This window comes from Haliotis cracherodii, unplaced genomic scaffold, assembly GCF_022045235.1.
Source record: "Haliotis cracherodii isolate W230 unplaced genomic scaffold, xgHalCrac1.p SCAF_11, whole genome shotgun sequence".
Lineage (NCBI taxonomy): Eukaryota > Metazoa > Mollusca > Gastropoda > Lepetellida > Haliotidae > Haliotis > Haliotis cracherodii.
In genome coordinates, this window is record NW_027266266.1 from 25,920,679 (window position 1) to 25,946,635 (window position 25,957).

The 25,957-nt window shown below is 39.1% G+C and overlaps 1 protein-coding gene across 1 annotated transcript in view; it reads right to left on the minus strand.

Annotated features, from left to right (window-relative positions):
* Positions 1-25,957, minus strand: part of LOC139456372 (sodium-dependent serotonin transporter-like) — a 56,033-nt gene that overhangs the window by 28,470 nt on the left and 1,606 nt on the right. The window contains exons 2-3 of the mRNA XM_071238024.1: positions 16,912-17,046; positions 4,648-4,900 (exon numbers count right to left, since the gene is read on the minus strand). Coding sequence (XP_071094125.1) covers positions 4,648-4,900; positions 16,912-17,046 — 388 coding nt within the window. The remainder of the gene's footprint in view (positions 1-4,647; positions 4,901-16,911; positions 17,047-25,957) is intronic.

Consider the following 25,957-nt stretch of genomic DNA (forward strand, 5'->3'; position numbering starts at 1 on the left):
AAGAAGGTATTCCCATCATTCATTATACACTGTGTAAACTACGAACGATTTTATAAAGAATATCATTGCATTCTTTCGTATTTTGCTTGGTGGCAAATTGTGATCAATATCTACCTGATTCATTCAGGCATAAAATACCAGAGAGCATGGCTTGTAACATCAAACATGGTTATACTATTAGGTTTAATTGTAAAATGAATGTGTGTGTGCTGCAATCAGATTGGTTTAATAACGTTGTTAACTGGAATTGGATTCTGGAAGTCTTTGGGACTTTTTACTGCCAAGAATGCTTTTCTTTTTTCCTTTATCCAAAATGTGAAAAAAACGGCTTGGCGGAATGTATCAAATGTCAATTGAGTGTCAAGTGTGATCAATCTTTAAGAGAACAGCTTCGATTTAGTTTCGATTTTCCAGACGGGTTAAGTATCACGGAATCATTTGACAGCTTCCCTTGCATCATGACGTCAAACCACTCCAGCGTGACATCACATCTACACTCTCCCACCCAGAGTTCCTTGCGGTCAGTCAATTTCCTCTGCGACAATTCATTCAACTAATTACATTTTAATTTATTATATACTTCAGGGTTAAAAGACTGAGTTTTCTGAAACTGAGAAAAGTGATATTTTCATTGCAGGGAACATAACACTTGATATTTCATTTTGCAGTGAACATAGTTTAACGAAAGTATTGTCTTACAAGATTTACCTCCCCGAAAATTGTCTCCCTTTATCGTAGTTGTCTGGCCCGTTAACAAACTGTTGACTTCCTTATTACGTTAATTCTACATTAACAAAGACAAAATAACGACAGATGGTCATTTTCGGAGTTAATATCGTTCCTTGCCGCGTGTTATTTTTCTTGATAATATTTCGTTATAAACTGTAAATTGCGCATTAACTCGTCAATCGAGATTGTTCGTTTCGTAAAAGGCAATTGTAGTTACTTGAACAGCGTGTATTCCTTCGCTGCCATCAGCGGTCACGTAGCTTTCAAGAATATTTTTTGTAGAAGTTGATTTTGTATATCCAAATCTATAATAAAGAATTTTAATTTTGTTTATATATTTAAAGAATTTGCTACTTTTTCAGTCGCAATTACAATGGGTGGACAACTACTCAAAAAGTATAAAGTAAATAGGATATTCCATGTGTCTAGGGAAATAACATGTCTGACATATATATCTCGCCACGGAGGAAAGGAGATATTTTCACGATTGCCAGATTTACCTTTGTAAGCTGACGCATTTCGTTTCTCAAAACGAAACGCTCAAGACACTTCCTTAAACACTTTAAACCATAAAGGAAGCAACAGCATTGATCATGCGACGTTTGCCAAGTGCTGAACGTTTACTTGCCAGAGACATGCTGCAGGTGGGCACGCGTCAGAATAGTGTTGCCCAAACATTGTGGGCCCGATACCAACATACACATACTGTTGATGGTCGACGCCGCTCAGGACGCCCAAGGACAGCAACTCCAGCCCAGGACAGCTTAGTCAGAACGATAGCATTAAGAAATCCGTTGCAAACTGCCACTCGGATAAGGGACAGGTTTCAAAAGGTGTAAGAATACATGGAGTTCAGTTGTCACGTAAGCCTCAGAGACCCTCAACACCACGGCGGACAAAGTCATCGCGTAAATCTTGGAGTTCAGTTGTCACGTAAACCTCAGAGACCCTCAACACCACCGCGGACAAAGTCATCGCGTAAATCTTGGAGTTCAGTTGTCACATAAACCTCAGAGACCCTCAACACCACGGCGGACAAAGTCATCGCGTAAATCTTGGAGTTCAGTTGTCACGTAAACCTCAGAGACCCTCAACACCACCGCGGACAAAGTCATCACGTAAATCTTGGAGTTCCGTTGTCACATAAACCTCAGAGACCCTCAACACCACGGCGGACAAAGTCATCGCGTAAATCTTGGAGTTCAGTTGTCACATAAACCTCAGAGAACCTCAACACCACCGCGGACAAAGTCATCACGTAAATCTTGGAGTTCCGTTGTCACATAAACCTCAGAGAACCTCAACACCACGACGGCAAAAGTGAAGGGTAACTTCAAACCTTGTTTTTCGGATCAAAGCAGCCAATGTAAGCTGCCAAAACAATCAATATATGACTGAACTGAAGGTGTTTCGGTGATACACAGTTTTGTAGACATCCCGGGGAAATAGCATCACGGTGACGAGTTACGTCTTTGCCGTCCCTCTTCATTGTTTGAAGTTATGAAATTCTCAAGCATGCATATTGCACATGGAATTGACATTACTAAAACAAATAGGACCACACCAGGGATAGTGTTAGAGCATATACGGAACACCGATAAGGACCTTTACTGGAACGGAAAAGAACATAAAAGAACAGGAACACAAAACGTACAAACATAGTTCGCATTACATGACTAATTGTTTCCTTTAAATGGTAATGACACTGTGTCCCCTAAACGTGTTTCGTCGTCAACGTATATGAACAATTTAATATCATAGATGGACTGCTGTTGCTATTTGCTAAAGTCCACTGTGTTTGGGTCACTGCTTCTAGATGTTGAACGCCGTCGGGTTACCGTGATACACAATCAGACGAGCCTGACCAATCGAGCATGGATGCTTTCCATTTGCCCGCCAGGCACCTACATGTATGTTCGTGCTTTCGAATCATGGATCACTCTGCTTATGTTTCTAGGTTTTTCAGCACTATACCCGTGTTCGTGGGTTTCACCAAAGCGGTAAACGTCTAAGGTCTGCATCACCTCGAACGTCCTTTTCACATAAAGCTCACATGCCGTGATATTACTGAGGCGTTAAACCCAACTCACACACTCACTTTTTTCTTGTTACGACATTGATGTTTTCATGGTCTGGAGCAGCGTCCACGTATGTCTGTTATAATGAGCGTTTCTTGTCTGCAGATGGTGTGGATGTTCTATTTGGGCACATACCCCAACTCAAACATGAAGGCGAAGAGACAAACCAGTACAGACTGATCACATACGCGGCGAGGAGGCCGTCAAATGAGCCCTTGTTATCAGAGACAACGTGTTGTGATTTGATCGTTTTCCTTGTGCAGGGTAAATAAACAATGACTATAATATTTACTACATGTACGTACCATTTAATGTCCTTGACGCGTTTATATTTGTCAAGTAATAATGTCTGGCAGCATTTTAGAATGTTTCAGTTTTAACCAAGCACAAACTTCTTTGTGTTTTCTGTTTTATTCTGTTAATGACAGCGTTGTTGACTCATTTGAATAGGTTAAATAAGACTCTACCTCACTTCTCTGTTTACCTAATAATTTTAATATCTTGTTCAACAGGTTTTTTTTCAGAATCATAGGGTCGGATTTTGGTACCAAACTGCACGAAAAGAGGAGGATTTCATTTTCAAGCAGCATACCTGCTCCAGGTTATGCTATATAAATGTCCCATTTGTTTAGGTAGTTTAAATCATGTATATTTTATTCAAATTTCACGGAAGACACATTTTATTTCCAAAAAAGATTTTCAATCAATGTTTCACCATAACTAATCTTGTTAAGCTTTTCACGAAATTTTGTAGACATTCAGAAGAATTTATTAAATATGACACGTCGCTTGTCAATATGATGCGCGATGCTATCCCATGCTATGACGTTTACATGAAGCTTGCATAACTACTTAGTCACTGGCACTTACTGTTTTAACGAAAATTGTGTGACTGACTGGTTCTACCAGGCTATGCTTGCGAACACCTGGTGTCATCACTGATTTACAGTGATCCATGTGTGATCACTTCCGGTATGATCTGGGGCGGTCGGGTAGCCTAGTGGTCAAAGCGTTTTCTCGTCACGCCGAAGACCCGGGTTCGATTCCCGACGTGGGTACAATGTGTGAAGCCCATTTCTGGTGTCCCCCGCCGTGATATTGCTGGAATATTTCTAAAAGCAGCGTAAAACCATACTCACTCACTCACTCCGGTATGATCTCGTGTATGGTTCATATATCCAACATAGAGGGAATATGGAGTATAGAATTACCAACATATTGTATTTATGTCTTCCGTTTGAATAACGACAAGATGTAAAGTAGCCATCAGTTGTGTACTTTTGGGTCACTTATGTCATGTTGTTCCAAAAATGGTGTAGGTCTGTGTTGGTGATTCATCTTGCGGAAATGATCCATCGGATCCCTCCAATGATTCCCCATTTAATAAAATCCTGAAATATAGTCCAACTACAATTGGGACTTATTTTGCTCACATTGTATTTTTTATAACGTGAATTGTGTGAGTGGTGGGCGACAATGGCAGATCGCGGCCTGCTTACCATTTTGCGAACACCTGGTGTCATCACTGACGTTCAGGGAATCCTTCATATAATGCCATCACTAATTTGCCTTTTACCCCGTGGACTTTGTTTTTGTAGATATTCAGGAGAGATGATGACATTTTGAATTGAAATGTAAAATATAGAATTATCTTCAGACAGAATGAATGAGGAAATGTTTGTTACAAAGTTATCACTCCTGAAATATATGTTCATATCATTGAACATTAAAGAAATATAGTTAATAAAGTTAAAATAAAAGCAAATAATTCGTTCGACATTTGTGAAATTTGAAGGTGAGGCATCAGTGGACCAGATAATTAATAAATAGGACAACCTACTCAAAAAATTCTGTTGACGCAGCGCTTGTCCAGTCATCTGACTTGAGGGCACACAAAGAGGCATTGGTGCTGTTGCAAGCGATGATGCGTTCGCTGAATGTGGTACAGTTGGGCGTGTTCCACGTGTTGTTGCAGCTGAGCCACGGAACTTCTGCCCGGAAGGAATAGATGAAGAAGTACACCGCCCACGCTATGATGGTGTTGTAGTACCAGGACACGAAGAGGGCGATGACACAGATTGACAGCCCAATACCTGCAGTCATAAAAGTCATGGAGGTGGAAAATATACTATCTATCCCTCATAGAAAAAGTCAGTTTCACTTTTGTACATTCACCAGAACCAGTGCACGAAATATTTCGAATTAAAGTGTAAAATATGAAGCAAAAAACGAACCAGTTGAATTCCCTGTTATGAAACCAGTTACTGTAATTAGATCACGGCAAAACTTAGTCTGGTTCGTGTTTTCCGCTTCAAAACTCTTGACTTGAAGGTAAATGGTTTGGGAACAAGGCGGTTATACAAATTAAATGATATTGTTTCACATGCACTCTGATCGGACCTTGAGGCAGTCGGTGGGAAATAAGTATGGACTGTGTGAGAATATGGGATGGATTCGTAGATATGTACCAGTGATCAGCAGTTATGTACTAGCGACCAGTAGATATGTCCCAGCTCCCAGAAGATATGTACCAATGACCAGTAGATATGTACCAGTGACCAGTAGATATGTACCCCTGATCAGTAGCTATGTACCAGTGACCAGTAGATATGTACCAGTGACAAGTGGATATCTACCACCGACCAGTGGATATATGTACCAGTGACAAGCAGATATGTACCAGTGGCCAGTAGACATGTACCAGTGACTAGTGCATATGTTCAAGTGACCACTAGATATGTACCAGCGACCAGTAGCTATGTACCAGCGACCAGTGGATATGTACCAGTGACAAGCAGATATGTACCAGTGACCAGTAGATATGCACCAGTGATCAATAGATATGTACATCTGACCAGTAGATATGCACCAGCGATCAATAGATATGTACCTCTGACCAGTAGCTATGTACCAGCGACCAGTGGATTTGTACCAGTGACAAGCAGATATGTACCAGTGACCAGTAGATATGTACCAGCGATCAGTAGATATGTACCTCTGACCAGTAGATATGCACCAGCGATCAATAGATATGTACCAGCGATCAGTAGATGTGTACCAGCGACCAGTAGATCTGTACAAATGACCAGTAGATATGTACCAGTGACAAGTGGATATGTACCACCGACCAGTGGATATGTACCAGTGACAAGCAGATATGTACCAGTTGCCAGTAGATATGTACCAATAAACAGTAGATATGTACCAATGGCCACTTGATATGTACCAGTGGCCAGTAGATATGTACCAGTGACCAGTGCATATGTTCCAGTGAGTAGCAGATATGTACCATATGTACCAGTTACCAGTGGATATGTACCATCGACCAGTGGATATGTACCAGTGACAAACAGATATGTACCAGTGGCCAATAGATATGTACCAATGAAGAGTAGATATGTACCCGTGACCAGTAGATATGTTCAAGTGACCAGTGGATATGTTCCACTGACCAGTTGATATGTACCAGTGACAAGCAGATATGTACCAGTGACCAATAGATATGTACCAATGAAGAGTAGATATGTACCCGTGACCAGTAGATATGCTTCAGTGCCCAGTAGATATAATAAGCAACCACTGGATATGTACCAGCGACAAGCAGATATCTACCAATGACCAGTAGATATGTACCCGTGACCAGTAGATATGTACCAGTGTCCAGTAGATATGTACCAGTGTCCAGTAGCTATGTACCCGTGACCAGTAGATATGTACCCGTGACCAGTAGATATGTACCAGTGTCCAGTAGCTATGTACCCGTGACCAGTAGATATGTCCCAGCTCCCAGAAGATATGTACCAGCGATCAGTAGATATGTACCAATGACCAGTAGATTTGTACCAGCGACCAGTAGATATCCACCGGTCACTGGAACATATCTACTGTTCATTGGTACATATCTACTGGCCACTGGTACATATCTGCTTGTCGCTGATACGTATCCACTGGTCGGTGGTACATATCCACTGGTCACTGATACATATCCACTGGTCACTGGTACATATCTACTGGTCACTTGTGCAGTGGCCAGTAGATATGTACCAGCGACTAGTGCATATGTTCCAGTGACAAGCAGATATGTACCAGAGACCAGTAGATATGTACCAATGACCAGTAGATATGACAAGCGACTAGTGGATATGTACCGGCGACCAGTAGATTTGTACCAGTGACCAGTTTATATGTACCAGCGACAAGTGGATATGTACCCGTGACCAGTAGATATGTACCAGTGTCCAGTAGCTATGTACCCGTGACCAGTAGATATGTACCAGCGACCAGTAGCTATGTACCAGAGACTAGTGGATATGTACCAGTGACAAGCAGATATGTACCAATGACCAGTAGATATGTCCCAGCTCCCAGAAGATATGTACCAGCGATCAGTAGATATGTCCCAGCGACCAGTAGCTATGTACCAGCGACTAGTGCATATGTTCCAGTGACATGCAGATATGTACCAGAGACCAGTAGATATGTATCAGTGACCAGTAGATGTTTACCCGTGACCAGTAGATATGTACCAATGAACTGTAGATATGTGACCAGCAGATATGACAAGCGACTAGTGGATATGTACCAGCGACCAGTAGATATGTACCAGCGATCAGTATTTATGTATCAGTGACCAGTAGATATGCACCTGCGACCAGTAGAATTGTACCAGTGACGAGCAGATAAGTACCAGTGACCAGTCCATATGTCCCAGCGACCAGTGGACGTGTAGCAGCAACCAGTGAATATGTACTAGTGACAAGCAGATATGTACCGGTGACCAGTAGATATGTACCGGCGAACAGTAGATATGACCCAGCTCCCAGCTGATATGTACAAGCGACCAGTAGGTGTATGTACCAGTGATCAGTAGATATGTACCAGCCATCAGTAGATATGTACCAGCGACCAGTAGATATGTACCAGCGACCAGTAGTGATTGAGTGATGATCACTTATGAAGCGACGTGTGCGTGTGGTTGTTTGTACTAGTCCGGACTTATGCCGTTTTTATAGTGCTGGCCTACTGAGATACCATGCGGCAATTTTAACATTGATACCCCACTCAGAGGAAATATACTGACTCCGAACCGACCAGTCCTCTTTTCATCCCTTTAATGTCGAACGATTGGAAGGGTACCAGCTACCATCTTTTAACTTATTTTGGCATGATCCGGTAGAGACTCGAACCATCGACCTTCCGCTCACCCTTGCGACGCTCTACCCATGAAACCACGGAGGCGATTCGACGTGAAACCGACAATGACGAGAATCGTGTTTGACACACCTAGAATGATAATCTGATTGAATCTAGGATTCGGACCCACGACAAGTGGATAAAAAAACAAGTAAACTAAGTAATAGGATATGTGTTATTTACTTGCCTTTGAATGTGTTTGTGATGGATGCCACCGGTAGGGCAGGATGCGCACATCTTTTTTTTGAAAACCTGGTATCATCACTATTTGGTAGTGATTCATAAACACATATTGATGATATAGTTGGAATTGTACAGTTGACTTTGCTTTCAGTGGAGATTTATTATACGCATGGAAATGCTTTTTGTCGCTTTGATTAGAAAGTGTACCTACTGCCTGTGTGTTTGAAATCTAAATAATGAAAGATTCAGTAATGCATTGATTTCTCATTGTACCTTGTGACAAACCATTATGCTTGAAATTAATCTCACAACAAAAGAGGATATCATCTATGAATTATTATCTCTTGCAATTTGTTCATGTAAATATATTCATTATATTATTCAATTAGTCAATATTTCACTCAGTTGTATTTCATCAGCTTGAACAGTTCTGGTAAAGGTTGTCACGTCCTTCCAGAATGAACAACTAGGCTAATAGCAAAGAGGCCGGTGAAGAACTATAAATCTCCAAGAACACGTTCTCAAAAAAACTATGCCACACGTTGTACTCAACATTCTTCCATTACGTTCACAATATCCGATGTAAATGAAGTAATCAGTCGCCGATTCATGCATGAAGCAATTGTTCTGTTGAGACGAGGAAACACCGTGTATAATACAAAGCAATGTAACAGAATATCTGTTATATCAACCCAAAATATAACCATTAACGTTTCAAATTAAGCAAAGTTAAGTATGTGTGATCCTCCTAGGTCAGCTTCCTCGTTACGTTGTCGGCCATCTTGTTTACGGCGGCGCCGAAGTTGATGCGCATTTACAGCCGAAGTTGCGTAACAGATTTGCGCCGCTCATACATATTCATTGATCTTTAATTAGAATGGCGATTTAACGACGACAACAACGCCGGTCCTTATCATCAAGCCTCGCCTGGCATTGAGTGCTTGATATTTTGACACAACTGATTCGTCTATTACTCACGGAGGCTTTGAGCACAGCTACACTGCCCGTTCCCTATATGAGTCCGTCTGGTGTATAGCTCGCTCTTACTGACTTTCACCGGACAGAAGCGGGTTGAGCACTCTTATCCATTACAGCAGGACAATGGGGTCAGCCACTTGGGGTAAAAACACCCTAACTTTTTTATCAGATCATTAGTTTAGGTGTTCTTGTAAAAAAAACGTTGCCTGACTGTTAAAGCCATAGTTCGGTATCATATAAGATTAGGGTAGCAATACACAGGTGCACTTTTCATCAATGTTTAGGGTAGGGAAGAAATTTCGATGCAGGTTATACGGTAGCTAGAAGTTAGATCAGAAGTCTGTTAGGTTCTATTTGACAAGCAACTATTACGTATACAGGGACAATATTGGCGTGTTGATGTATACGTTTATGTAGTCAAAACTGACATGCGGATATGGGCATGGATAATTCTGAAAAATATTGGCATGTGAATATTGGCGAGTTGAACGGTACATAGACCATAGTGACATATTGAGTGAGTGAGTGAGTATTGTTTTACACCGCTTTACACCAGCACTATCACAGCGGGGGACACCAGGAATGGGCTTCACACAGTGTACCCATGTCGGGAATCGAACCCGGGTCTTCTGTGTGACGAGCGAACGCTTTAACCTTTAGGATACCGCCCCTAGTGACATACTGATATAGGCGAGTACACAAACAACATTGGCATTTTATTACGGGCAAATATATGACAATATTGGCATGTGGATATGGGCAAAGTGTAAAGAAACTATTGGCTTGTGGATGTTTGAGAGAATAAAGATCGGGCAAGTATATAGAAATAATAGGCTTGTCCTTGTGGGCGGGGATAAGATAACATTGGCATGTGGATAGGGACGAGTATGTATAATATATTGGCATGTGGATATGGATATGGGCAAGTATATAGGCAATATTGACGCGCATTTGGCTGAGTATGTATGAGGGTCATTGAAAGGTTCTGAGCATCACAGAGAATGACTTGACCTAAAGACATTAAAATCATATTTTTTCAATATAATCTGCTACCACATTGATTCGCCTTTGGAGGGATTTTATCCCAGTTTCTTCGAAGTTCTTGTGATTGTCTGAAAAGTTCTCCACAGCTGCTATGACGTCATCGTCATGGGCTCCAGATAGAGCGTTCTTCATTTTTGGGAACGGATGGAGGTCAGCAGACAGAGCTAGATTAGGAGAACAAAGTGGGTGCTTAAGGAATTCAAAACCACACTCGTGGATTGTAGTTATGGCAATGTCTGCTTCGTAGTCTTATTTGTAAAAGACAGTTAATCACGATGACATCCATAGTAACAATTCGTTGCAAGAAGCTTTCTGGGTGAGCTTCAAACCGAACTAGATTATCACGAGGCATGTTATGCCTGGTACGTTGATCAGATGTCAGACACTTAGGAATCCAGCGAGCTGATGTTGGTAACCCAATGTTTCCTCATTGTCAAAGTTTCTGTGATAATGGATTGTACTTTCTCCCGAGAAATGCTTCATATGAATAAGATGCTCAGTTATTCGCCGGTCGGTCATCTCCATATCGTGGATTCTCTGGATAATTTCTGGTGTTGCTGGCGTGACAGGCCTTCCGGGATGGGGGTCGTCAGGAAGGCTCGCCCTTTGCTTAAACTCTGCCCACAGGCAGGAACATCCGTCCCTCGTGTTGTACTCACATCTTCCTGGATGGCTTATGAGGTTTCGCACTTTTTCTGCAAGTGTTTGATCACTGTACCTTCCTCAAATTTGTCCATTTTCCAAAGAAAATCAGAGAACCCTTGTCACAGCGAAACAATTTGCTCAATTGAGTGATATTTTTTATGATATTCCTCTGTGACATCGCGAATGAATGAATGAATGTATAAATGAATGAATGAATGAATAAATGTTTTTATTTCTTCCAGATAAATCTGAAGATTCTCCAAACATCAAAATTATGTACTTAAATAATGAAATAAAGTGATATATAATCATGTGTGTGTGAAAGAATATTAAGACTATACTGGCTGGTGGATAAAGGCGAGTATAAAAATAATGTGTATCTACATAATATATACACACATGGGTGTTTGGAAGCGTATAGAGACATTATTTACGTGTAGATATGGAATTGTGGACACGGAAAATATTCCCCTTTGGGTGGATAACACATCTACAACAATTAACGAAGATCACCACGGCTATATAATTGTTTAAGAATACTCTATTATTTAGAGTACGAACGTACATTGTAGTATATAAGAGCTACATCGCGACAGGCAAGACAAACAAGTAGTAATAACATGAGCATGTTAAATCAGTCTGAAAATAATTCATATTCAACAAAAATATGAATACTCAAACCCGGATTAAATGAACCCGGGGGTATCAACATCAATTCGTTACAACCGCCTAATCGACATCGGAATTCGATAAAACCGGAGCAAAGGGACCCTTGTTCCTTAGTTGGAGTGTATTTCAGTAGCGGTATTCCACACTATGACATTCAGTTTTCTTGAACAAAGAATATATACGATTAATTATTGCTTTCCATCTCTTTTGCTGTGAGTGAATGTGTGAGATTTCAATAGATGGGCAATAATTACTATTTTGTCGGATATCAAGAAAAGATTCATAAAGTACTCCACTGGAAGAAGAACATTGGGCAATGCTACGTTACTGTAAGTATGCTTGTAGCTTATCAATCATCTGTACCGAGACGACCTATAAGAGGAATAAGAAAGTACACCAATGGAAGATGAACATCGAGCAATGCTATGTTACTGTAAGCATGCTTGAAACTTATCAATCATCTGTACCGAGACGACCTACAAGTGGAATTAAAAAGTACACCAATGGAAGATGAACATCGAGCAATGCTACGTTACTGTAAGTATACTTGTAGCTTATCAATCATCTGTACCGAGACGACCTACAAGTGGAATAAAAAAGTACACCAATGGAAGATGAACATCGAGCAATGCTACGTTACTGTAAGTATGCTTGTAGCTTATCAATCATCTGTACCGAGATGACCTATTAGTGGAATAAGAAAGTACACCACTGGGAGAAGAACACTGGGCAATGCTATGTTACTGTAAGTATGCTTGTAGCTTATCAATCATCTGTACCGAGACGACCTATAAGAGGAATAAGAAAGTACACCAATGGAAGATGAACATCGAGCAATGCTACGTTACTGTAAGTATGCTTGAAACTTATCAATCATCTGTGCCGAGATGACCTATTAGTGGAATAAGAAAGTACACCACTGGAAGAAGAACACTGGGCAATGCTATGTTACTGTAAGTATGCTTGTAGCTTATCAATCATCTGTACCGAGATGACCTATTAGTGGAATAAGAAAGTACACCACTGGGAGAAGAACATCGAGCAATGCTACATTACTGTAAGTATGCTTGTAGCTTATCAATCATCTGTACCGAGACGACCTGTTAGGGGAATACGAAAGTACACCAATGGAAGATGAACATCGAGCAATGCTACATTACTGTAAGTATGCTTGTAGCTTATCAATAATCGATGACATCGATGTCAACTCTCTCTTCATTCATACAGCAACTTCTAACATGCTGACATCCATAGTCACAAGTCGTTGCAAGAAACTTTCTGGGTGAGCTTCAAACCGAACTAGATTATCACGAGACAATTGTAGCTACTGAACTTGTTACGTGTGGCCTCGTACAGTCGAATCTCTTAAAGTGGACAACGGATAACTAGAACTTGGCGCCCTTCATTATTTGAAAGTGGATAACTGGTATCGTGTATAATTAGATTCACATATCCTATGAACAATCATGCTAACGATGCCTGAACAATGTCGAGGGTTTTTGTTTCTGTCCGGATATGCCGATATGTTCAGACAATATACATACTACAGATTAATGACTACACACTGCAGATTACAGTCGCGAAGCTGTAGACTACTGGCATTATGGGTAATCAGAGATATCAAATAGGTGTGTTATTATCTAAGCAAAAGAAACAACTACATTGATATAATACATTTGGTATATTCTCACCGAGGTCAGATTAGATCAGCCTCTGTTATTTCTATTGGTTTACGGATATTCTATTTACATTTGATGATTAGTATTTGGGGGAAATATAAAGGATTTTCAGATTTCACTTTAAGACGTTTTAAATATAAACATGAAGTCGTGTGGGAATTATGGTTGTAAGTGCCGCATGCACGATTGATTTTATTTTCATAGTTTTAATACTTAAGGGTCGCCGGATCCGTAACTCAGAAAAGACTTTCTGCATGGCGAGAACTTATTAAAATAATACAAGTTCATTTACTTACAACCCTAAAACATCAAACATAGAACTTTTGCGTTAAAACCAAAATTGTACATTTGTTGAAGTCATTGCCTGAGGTATTACCTTATCAACCGAACGAGTATTAGTAATATAGACGCAAAGTAAAACGATTGAATAAAACAATACTTTTCCAGTAAAACAGACAGGACTAATCGAGTTCTATAATACCTTGTGGACGTAGCCAAACGAGCTGTGATACTTTTAGCACTTAACGGTAATATAACATGCATCTATCCAGATAAGCCTCCAAATGGCGTGTCCCAAGCATTCTATTCAACGTCTGAATTAGGATGCTCATCACTTAAACTTGTCAGTGTTTAACGAGACTGGACAAATTTAAACATATGGGTCAAAAATCGAACACACAGAAGCCGGGTTTGCAAGTACAGTTAAAATGAGCCTGCCGAATCCCAGCTATGACTTTGGTATTAGCCTTTATTTCACATGAAAGCTCCTCTCTTCGACCGCGATCCGGGTAATTACGCTACGAGTCCAAACGGCGGACCCGGATTAAGACGCGGCCTTTACCGGGCAAATAACAGCCGCCGATAAGGCAATCTCTGTTATGATAATGTCTATTGAACTGCCACATCTCTGCATTACAATGATAATGACCAGGCAACAGAACCTTATCCAAACGTTGATGCAAGAACCAGAGATCTCCAATTGGTTGTTTTCGGAAATTAGACTAAAGTCATACGACGTGTTCCTGTCCGGATTTTAGGATTGCGGTATGGGTTACATGGTGTTGCCGAGGCTGCTGAATGCGGCCCAGCAGGAGGAAAGGTTCCAGTGGAACATCAACGAGCTGAACTCTTGATATGGGTTGTTAGGTCAATGGATATTTCATCGAGAAACAATGAAAATTCATAAACGTGTTTTGATTGGATGGATTATGTTACAGATATTAGACATATCTGAGCAAAGATAAGCTTGCTTCTGTATAATCAAGCAGCATGTGTCTATTTCTGATATCTTTAGGGCCAAAAAGTCGACGTCCTTGACAAATGATGAAGGACATTTCGGAGGAAGGAAACGTCACTGTAATGACCTGGTAGAGTAATTTGACAAGTGTCAAATATAGATTCTGGGATCGAATACAATACCACTGGTACTAGTAACTCATAAATTAACAAGCATCGACAAGCGTACAATACATGTATTAATTTAATAATGTAATTTCAATTTATGTATCATGAATTCAAGTAACAAAATATGAAAATCGATCAGTCAAATGTATTACCCACGAATATAATACGGGAATGTCAGGAATAACTAATAAGCCTCGATAAGTCATAAATATCAGGCTTGAAGAAATAGGTTAAGCCCAACAATAAAGAATAAAAAAAACACCTTAGGTACAGTACAGAGATTATTATACGCGGTCATATCGTTACGAACACTCTTTCGTTATGTTCACTTTTATGTTAGAAACAATTTATCCTTTAGCTTACAAGTTTGCATTGTTATCTTGATATACTTAGCATCACAAGACATTGGTAAAATAAAGTTGCGAATGTATGGTTGAAGTTTCAATGAAGGCTTAAGTCACATCTGGTATCCGACAAAAGTATTTTTCATTTGGTTGTTACGTTTCACGAGTAAACCATGCGGTAGAAACATCTTCAGAAATTGAAAATTCATTCAAAAATGTTTTATGTACTTGAACAGAAATATAACCATGATTCCTCTGAACCAATACAGATTTGTCATATGGATACGCGTAAGTAACTCGAACTTCGCCCACGTGTTAACAGCGAGTCCAGTTCTCCATGGCTCTTCTGTAAGTCGGTCAATCCGAATGATTGTGCCGGAAATTGATCAGTAACTCAACGTATTCAACACAGAAGCAAAGCTGACACACAGAGGCCAGACGATACAGATATCTCCATTTGGATTGACTCGGGCCCATACAAGGGTGCATACCTACCCACCCGTTCTTCAGAGAATACTATTAATGTTAAAACGTGTTATAATTAAGACAATAGCAATTCTCTTATTCATGTTTGATTTACAAACGCAAATTGTTTCCCCAATTAATTATTTGCATTCGCCCAACCGTTATGTATATTCTGTTTTAAATGCACCTGCCTTTTAAAACAAACTGTGTGCATCCCCATTGCAAAACAGCTGTATGCGAGCTTGTACATGTACTAGATTTTTACAGTTTTGAACAGAAGTTCATATACCTGTTTTAACGTCATAGCACTGGGGATATTGGCATGAAAATCAAAGCAAAACATGATTTATGTTGATACCAAGTGTATGTTAAAAATCTGTGCCCCTTTTTACAAAGAACTGTGGAGTTCGATTTGTCAAAGTAGCAGTGATATCTTTGCTTTGTGAAATGGGTCCCACTGTCATAAACCTTTACAAAGGTTTCTCTGTACCATATACAAAATAATTGGTCTGGGATTGATATTGCTCTAATACACTGTTATCTAAAAATCGAGGAGTCATTTCCACGACTCTGTAACTTAAGAGCCCCTATTGCATCATAACACATGTTTCCACGGGACAATAAAGTTTTCATACAAAATGGCCCAACCTACAGATGGAATTCCGTTATTTCTAAGTGCGTGAGTGAGTGAGTGGTTTTATGCCGCTTTTAGCAATATTCGAGCAATATCGCGGCGGGGGACACAGAAATGGGCATCACTCATTGTACCCATGTCAGGAATCGAACCCGGGTCTTCTGTGTGACGAGCGAACGCTTTAACCACTAGGCTACACGACCGCCCCTAAACCTGCTGATGGCATCATTTATACTATCGCTGACTATATAGTGATAATTTATGAAATGAAGTCCATAACAACCAACCAAATCCAAAACAATCAAAACAATCCAATCTGGTCCACAACACAGATCAATCTAAAAACAACCAAACTTAATTCTAAACACCCAACATCAATCCAATAACTTCCCAAGCAACCAAAAACAACCCAAAACAATCCAATACATTTAATGCATTTAAAATATAAAAGGTCAACGCCAGAGAATAATCAGACTCGATTATGTGACTATACCGTCAGCACACGCCACTCACACAATTTGCATAAATAATAAATAAAAATAAGTGTTTGTTTCGACCTTTTGAAATATGGCTTAATGGAACGTCATTTGATTGAGTCAATCGGACATTTGGACATTGGGAATCATTCTAAAAATAAATAGTCCGAAAAAGCGTTCATTCGATGTCCTTTCAAATCCGGTGGTTCTCTTCTCGTGCTTATAACTGTATTCTCGAAACAATCATTTACATGTAAAATACAATTGCATGTAAGAAAGATATAAGGATCTAGAGGAGGTCGACTTTTCCACTATTCATATGTGATCATCGAATCCCCCATTCTGAGCAGAATATACAAATCGGATTCGTGTGGACTGAAGGGGACCTACCTTTGAAACAAGGACATATCCTCTTCCACACAGTGAGACAGCCACACCTTTGGAACTGTCCCAGGGCCAACTCCATGTAGAACAGAGGTAGACCGCCAAATATCAGCATCACAATGTACGGGATAAGAAAGGCACCTGCACAGAACATTGTTACTATAAGTGAATTTAATTTGTATATCAGACACCAAATATGTATAAAGTTACCTGCATTGATATGACAGGCATTTCAACCATCGCTGTCTTCAATGGACTGAAAAAAATAGTTTCAGCAAATGAATCTATACAGGTTTATTAACACGTGTTTAAAGTCTTTTGTCCGTAATGTGTGATACATGTAGTTCAGTGCGTATAGTTTTAGTGAATATATTTTACCAACGAATGTCATATATGACATTTTTTATAAGAGTGAAACAACGGTTATGTTGATCTGAATACAAATAACACGAAATACGCCTTTCCATAATCATAACAAATCGCTGATAAAAGAAGAGTCCATTGTGCGACTGTATCATAATGGTGATTATATATACTAGTTGCTCGCGAAAGGATGAGAGTATCTTCCTCAACAGGTTTCTTTGTCTGTAGTGTTTGGACCCCACAGGACGGTTAAACTGCTAAAATCATTGTCAGTTCATGAATATTGTCAAGTATCTTCAATTGTATCAACAGCTCAATAAAGAATTCATTCACTGATATTACTTACATTTTATAAGAAGTTTATGAGAGGTTCATTTGTAGTTATTCAAATAAAATAATTTCGATAATTTGTTTGCGGTGATTACCTCCATAATTGATATTAAGAATAGTATTAAAATATAATACGCAGTCAAAAAAATAATTGTTACTGTAAAATCATTTTTATGAACCAGGAGTTAGTGAATATATAAATCAATCAAATAATCAAGCAAAAGTAGTCATCATTGAATTCAAAGATTTAATCAAATGACGAAAGAATTGTTTTGACAGATGATATCCATTTTTAATACGACATTCCATTTTTCATCATACTAATTACCAAATACTATTTCGTACAAATAATATAGGACAATTTTATTACTGTATATCCAAGGTAATTTAAGAATTTTAACTGTTATCGTAACGGACATTACAGGTTGTTCCAGGGTCTGTCATACAGATATATCCAAGAGAGCCCCTGCAAGTCTATACTATTGGACGAGTCTAGATTACTGCAGTATCTGAAAATGAAGAGCTAACAACTGGGTTTTTTTTCTTCTGTAAGATATGTTCAGTGCAGAGATTAGATGTTAGTCCAGTTGCTCCACTCGGTGTGTCTGTGACAGAAGCATATTTGTAGCATCTATTGTCTACTATTGAAGCGTGAAGTATCGATTTATTAGATGTGCTCCAGATAGAGACCTATGTATAACCACTTATCTTTTCTATGTCTGGGGTTATATATCTTTCTGAAAACAATCTAAAGTGAGTGTATACAGATCATAAATGCAATCAGAATAGCCAACCCTCATGTTAAAAGTGTAATTGCTTGTTTCAGGTAAATGCAATTGACAAGCAATTTTGATGACACCTGGGGAATGTGGGATACCATTGCCTGCCATCAACTAATGCTGGTCGTATGAGGCGACTAGATGAATAGGGTGGTCGGCTCGGGGGCGTACACGTGGTTTATTGCGTGTCATCATACCCCGATGGCTTTGGTCGTTGCTCATAATATCAATCACTGGTTTGTTTGGTCCAGAATCCATTATTTATAGCCCACCGTCATATGATTGGAATATTGCTGAGTGTGGCGTCCAACAACGAATAAACAAATACTGTTCACATAAGAAAAGGGTATGGTAACTTTAAGGTCTTTTCAAGATTCGGCAAAAATACCACACCTAGTTTTAATTAGTTAATAATATTCACTTCATATCGTGTACCTTCTACGAGTAATGTAATCGCAAAAAAAACAATGACACTTTGTTCTAAACCTCAACACTTCAGACAGCTAACCTGATGATCACAAGAAAGTATGCATTATCAGAATGTGAATCGGTTTTAATACCTAGGAACTGATTTGAGGCTTGAAACGATTTCCCAAACAGACTTAACATCATCTGACTGTTGGAAGGTTAGGTTTAGATTTTTCCGATATTATGAGATGACAATGAATAGAGGGTACAAAAAACAAGCGATTTTATCCCATAAACCACATCTCATAAAAAGCTCTTAAAAGCATTCTAGAAAAGGGCAATGATCGGGGTTAGACCAACATTTAGTCTCAGGAATATTTAAACATATATAGCTACAAAATAAAAATAATAAAATCCAAAGATCCCTAATGGTTAATTTAAGAGCTGATGCAATCTAGACTTGCCAAATCATTCTAGACTTGAGTTGGATTCTTTTCTTAATATAATTTCTAGGGTCTTGGATTATATCAGGTCCATATTGCATGAACGTTCGGGTGCAGACTACTGTCAGGCTACTTCAGCGATACCACCAGACTGGGCACACAAGGGTCAGACCATGAAACTGTAAACTGCGTGTGACCACCCCACATAAGGACCACCATCTTCACACTTTCCATTTGCGTAGCAGCTTCCTGACCGTGACGTCATCGGCGTTGACAGCGTTGACATTAGAATAGTGTCTAGAAGATTACAGACATACAGACTGCGTGTTGCATGAATCCTCCACTCAAAATAGCGGAAAGGCCTTGACCCGTCAACACTGGTGAAATGGACGTCAGTGGCAGCGACGTGATTGGTCAAGGTTACACTCCCTTTAGCGGAATGGCCTTGACCCGTCAACATTGGTGAAATAGACGTCAGTGGCAGCGACGTGATTGGTCAAGGGTACACTCCCTATAGCGGAATGGAATGACCCGTCAACATTGGCGAAATAGAAGGTCAGTGGCCGCGACGTGATTGGTCAAGGTTACTGTTTGGTGCCAAGAGCAGGTTCAACTTGTCCAATCCTGAAATTCGGATGCGGGTGTATCGACGAAGAGGTGAACGAATGCTCTGCGGTGCATCCAGTAGGTTCAATCATTTTAGGCGCCGACGTCATAGTGCGAGACAGGTTTGTCGTGAAAGGAAGACACGTCTCGAAGGCCAACGTTACAGGGATGTCATTCTGCAGCCAGTTGTCTTTGCCTTTCTCAGAAGACAACCAAAAGGACAATGCCAGATACCATAATGCTAGAATAATCCAGGACTTTTTCAACCCATACCAGTGTTGCCCTTGCCGTTACGCTCAGCCCATCTATTTCTTTGGGGTTATCATGGGCGACAAATACGACAACTTCCAATCCTGCCGAACGACAACAGCAACAACCTTTATTCACTCAAGGTGATCACAAGCTGTGGTACATGAACAATACAATTCATTAAAATTATATGATGACAAGATGACATGTACATAAACACAATGACTGAGTTAATTCTTTTTGGATAAACTGTAACGTTGTGGGGAATATGTTTCGGACAAATATTTAACTCTGCAGTTGATACAAATAGTGTTACATTGTTTCAGACAATGTTATGCAACAGCCGTATGTGACCTAGTAGGTCATCATTTCACATTTTTTTAAAGTAATAAGGACCAATGTGTTATTTATTTTTGCGGACAAGTATAATTTAGCAATTGCTGATGTACAATTATCACAATGGATCTATCTTCCACCAAAATGACTATTCAGGAATACGATGAACTTCGATTATTTCTTGATAACAGATATGCGTTTGGTGTTCATTAATTTAGCAAACGTAAAGATAATTGGTCACATTTTCAGCGGGCGTCATGTCCAGGTATGTCTGGATGCCCGATGAGGTCACACACGGTATTGATACCAAGTCTTTGGAAGGCATTTAGAAGTGATACGGAAGAAAATTTATGGATGTCAACTTCTTTATTATGAGGACCACAACGTTCGGAGTGTATGCTTACTCCTTCATCAGGTAAATTCAACGTTTCGCAGCACATGCTTACTCCTTCATCAGATGAATTTACCTGGTGAAGGAGTAACCATACACTCCGAAACGTTGTATTCCTTATAATAAAGACGTTGACATCCATACATTCTCTTCCTGATATTGATACTATGACCAATATGATATGGAACCTTCATCGTTTTGTTATGAAAAAATGACTGTTATGACCCCAGGTGTGTTTAATTGTTTTTTGGTAATTCATACCAAGTGCCCTGACATTGTCTTTGCCTTGTTGTACTGTAAATGATTGAACTTCAAAATACATTTTGATAAACGTGTACATTTTATGGAATTGTTTTCACAAGCCCCAAACCACTTTCCAATTACTCTAATTCAAAACGTCGATCAATGCCAGAAAATAATCTTTCATTATCTACCGAAACAGATTCCATAGGACGTAAAGTTAAATGCAGTAGTTTAGTGTAGTGGTGAAAAATATGTGAGTGGGAGACTGCCATCAATTATGATACCAGGTGATACTCGAAAAGGGTAAGCATGTTTTGCTCTACCGTTAGCACTCGCCACTCAGATAATTTACATTACAAAACTGCGAGTAATGTTAGTCCTTTTATGCTACCTTATTTTAGCTAGGCACTATTGCGAATATTACAAGATAGGGAAGCATACGAAAGACACTCATTTCGGGAACACGAATGACCATGTCAGAGCGACACTGTCCAAAACGATTTATGGAACAACTTAACATAAGTGAACCAAAGTGCACAACTACATTGCTAGTTTCGTCAACATCTTGGCATTATTCAAGCGGAAGCCATAAATTAATCATGTTGGCAATTCAACACGCCATCGTCCCTTTATGTTATATATAACAACCATGAACGAGGTTATCCCGGAAGTGCATGTGAAAGGTTCATCCCATTCAAATCTCGTTGGAACGAAATTTAGCGTATGGTATAAATTATGTCCTCTTTGACTCACGACGTTAACGCGGAAATATATGTCGAAATAACATAGGAACTATTTTATATCATATTTATACATACATTTTGAAGTACGTTTCTTTGAAATATATTTTAAATTTTCATCATCTCTACACGACATTATAGTTTCTGATTGCGTTTGGTTAGTACTTAAATCTTAACTTAGGGTGGTGTAGTAGATGACTTCGATTATCCTCACCCTTTATATCCAAAAGTTCTTTTTTCCTTTTAAGTAAAGTGCACGCAGTGTAGGCTTTTTATCATGAAGGTAATTTGTAGGGTTGACGGTGATGTTTTAAGGGAAAAATTATTCTTTAAAACATATCAAACATTGTTTCTTATTTTGAAACAATCGCCCTTTATTCTTTAGCAATGCTTTTCATATGTATGAAGAAACTTTCCCAAACTTATTGAAACAGTATTGAGAGGACAATAATCTTTGACATTTCTTAATCTGCTTTAGCATCTTGCTTTTTCTTAATTAAATTCTTTGTTACATACACAAAAAATCATGCAACACAAACCATATTCACATACGCACATGCAATTAAACAAAACGTTGTTGTATTAAAACGTTATGTTAATTGTATTGCAATAATTAATAATTAATATTTATCATCATTGCTTATTACATAACAAACGATATCAAATATTCTGTAAAATGTTTGATATTTAGACTTTTGACAAAACATCGTAGCTTGAATATTTAGGCGTCCCGAAGAATATTGTATTGATAAATTAATCTCTTCATCACCTCTCGCTGACGGTTCCTGAACGTTCGGACTGTTCCTACTGTCACAATGCATACCCAAAAGTTTTAAATAATCTATTCAATGAAACAGATGATTTCTAAACGGATCCAGACAGGAAAACGTCAATCTTCAAACGTGGCAAATCCTTTGTGGGTTATTTTGAAGGAAACTCGTATTTCATTCATTATTAAAGACATTCCCTATGGCGGTTGTTCAATTTGTATAAAAGTTGTACTATTCCGCAAAAATACATCAAGATACACTAAAATAAGTACGGAATGTTTATATTAAGAACTAATTATTGTGTTAAAAGCATCAAAAGGACGCTACATAATAGGATAATCTTTGATCATTATAACAAACACAGATATAACGAATCGATTGTATTCCGTCCATACTGACTAATTTAAATGTCATTGTCACGCCGGAAGTCCCGTCAAGGCTTAAGAACAATGTATGGATTATGCAAGGCTTCATCAGTGGGAATGTATTGCGGAATGCGTTATTGTAGAAAACAATTGAGAGTGTCAGTATCTATAAATCATAAAAATCAAAGTTAGAGATCAATTACGTGTTAATATTTGTTAGTTTGAAGGAGCTCCGCAATCTATATAAAATTATTTTCCGGAAAACTGATGTACAAATATACTGATGTGACTGACAGCTCACATGTATTTCATATTCGCACTAAGCTTAGACATATTTCTATAAACAGTGTTGTGTTTCGTAAGCTAAAATGTGTTTCATAAGGTGAATAGCTATGTAATTTCATCCCGCATTCAAAAAGGAGACACCATGAAATATTAACAGCCTGAAGCCAACCGTCCTTTTCAAACTGTATATCCGCAGGAATATGTACGACATTTACATTGACAGGGAAGGTATTTTATATCTTCTTTAGCTCCGGGAATACGGGCATACGAGTTACAAAAGGGCATGATTTAATATCCGTTTTGCTCTCGTTTCTGGTAGCCATTAACGTCAGTTTTCACATCTGATTTACATGATGGCAAACTCATGGCTCAACGTGTCCCATTAGATGTGGTACATGAATGTGGGGAGTACGTTTATGGAAAATACGTTTGTCTTACCAGGAAAAATTACCTGGTGTCTAGTCGAGTAATATACTAGCCACTCCAGCCTTTGGTGTCTTCATTTCACAGCTTTTACGTACAATCGAGCATGCTCTTTCGACGACGATTCAAAGAGCATCATACGACTGTTACTCAAAAGTTGTTTGATCATGGTTACAGTATTCAAGGACGTGATATGGTTTTCGTATTTTTGTGGTAGACATTTGAGGTCAGATGAACTCTTGCTTTGCCTTTGCATGTGTTTGTGACGGGCGTCACTCGTGTGACAGGATAAGCTCATCTTTTTGCGTACACTTGGTGTTATTACTATTTGATGGTGATTCAGAAACATATGCCTACAAAGTCGGAATCGTATAATGGACTCTCCTTCAGCACATATACCTTACGGTTATATAATATAAGTTGTAGCAGTATCTACCTCGTGGTATAAAATCTGACACGGGACGCATAAAACCACGTATACCCTCAATGATACTGCTACAACGATTTTATGTTGCCGACATGTTTCAATCTGCCAATGTAAAAGAATAAAAATAGATTGAAAATTGATGGAAAACAGATGTTGGATTGAGCTGCGATTAACGTGTGCTGTGTCATGTGACTTTTATTGACTCGTATACAACGCGCAGCTTTGCTTCGTAGCGGGTTTTCGTAGCGGGATTTATTCTTCCGCTCGTCTACCCTTTCCGCGAACACCTGGTGTCTTCACTGATTTTCAGTGATCCATTCATATAATTTTCATCACTATTTTGCCTTTTACGCCCAATTACAAAAAATCGAGATTATTCTGTTTCATGTTGCAACGGACTTGGACGTTGAGGAATAAGGTTAGGAAGCCAGGATAGGTTAAAACTACATCGATGCATTTTTCCGGGACTTTTATTAAAGGACGCACACCTTGTTTTTCACAAAACCTTATTATGGATTGATATTTACACGATTCCCCTAAAGCAAACCTCATATACAACTGACCTTTTATACAGCTTAAGAGTTATTGTTTGTAGCCTCTGGATAAGGCACGCTTATTGATTCAAATAATGATTCTTGTCTCTGCATATTTGTAACATTTAGGCAAAGAAAGAAGTGATTATATATCAATTCTTGTAGTTCTTGATGAGAGGCTGATTTCTGATTTACATTTTTTCAACTGACTTAAGACGTTTTAATGTTTTGCTTCAACAAAGAGATATTTAAACATAATTAAAAGACTTTGAATATCATGGAGAAAAATTCACGATAAGAATATTTGGTCGCAATGGCTTTACAGCATCCTTTATATTATAATCGTTTTTACCGCTCTCCAGGATAAACATTGCTCGACAGGAGTCAATATGTTCTTTCGCATTCAAATATTCAAGACAACTAATAATTTAAAAATTAAACCGCCGGGGCTTTAGGTGCTGTGGTATATTTCGAGTAAAATTAGGAACTCTTTGAATCCATCTTGTTTGTTTGCTGTTTAACGACACAGTCAACAATATTCCGTCTATATGGCGGTGCCTGTAAATGACTGAATCTGGACCAGACAAACCAGTGATTGATATATGGAGAGCCCCTCACGCGGACGGGGAGCGATGACACGCAATCAACTAGGTAACCAAGCCAGACCACCCGGACTAGATACTTGCACCTTACCACACGCAATGGTGTGCCCGGGACGTTCTCTAACCTGAAATCTGCACGGAAGGAACACCATCTTCACTTGCTGGTCCACTGTATTACTTAGTATTAACCGGACAAATAGATGTGTGCCTTTTTGGATTTTGCTGATGGTGGTAAGGTCGTTCCCAAATATAGTTTAATATTGGGGGTTCAATGTTATACTGATACGTATTTAGCAGCTACCGTGTTGGACATTAATCTCACCATACTACCGTCAGAAATTGCGTGTCAAAATAGTTGCAAACTAAATCTTCACACCGTGTGTAAATTCTTTGAAGGCCATATTACGAGTAGGCGTGGGACATGGTGTCATTCTACCCGAGTGGCAATAGGTCAGTACAAATGTTCTATGGCTAACACGAGAGCATTTCAACGATTAATCCATACATACGTGATAGTTTGTACATTATTTCACGGGTTAATGAAGGCACTATACCTTTGTGAACTCAGATGTTGAAACTAACGTCCAAGCGTTGGCGTGCCAGAGGCGGCTTTTAGCACCTCCATTGTTGTGTATTTAGATGCACCAAGAAACCATTATCATATATACCACAACATTTACAGCTTCAATTTATACGGAACGTCCTTAAAGATGGCAAATATTATCTACAGGGTTTTCGAAACAAGGTTGTAATATTCAT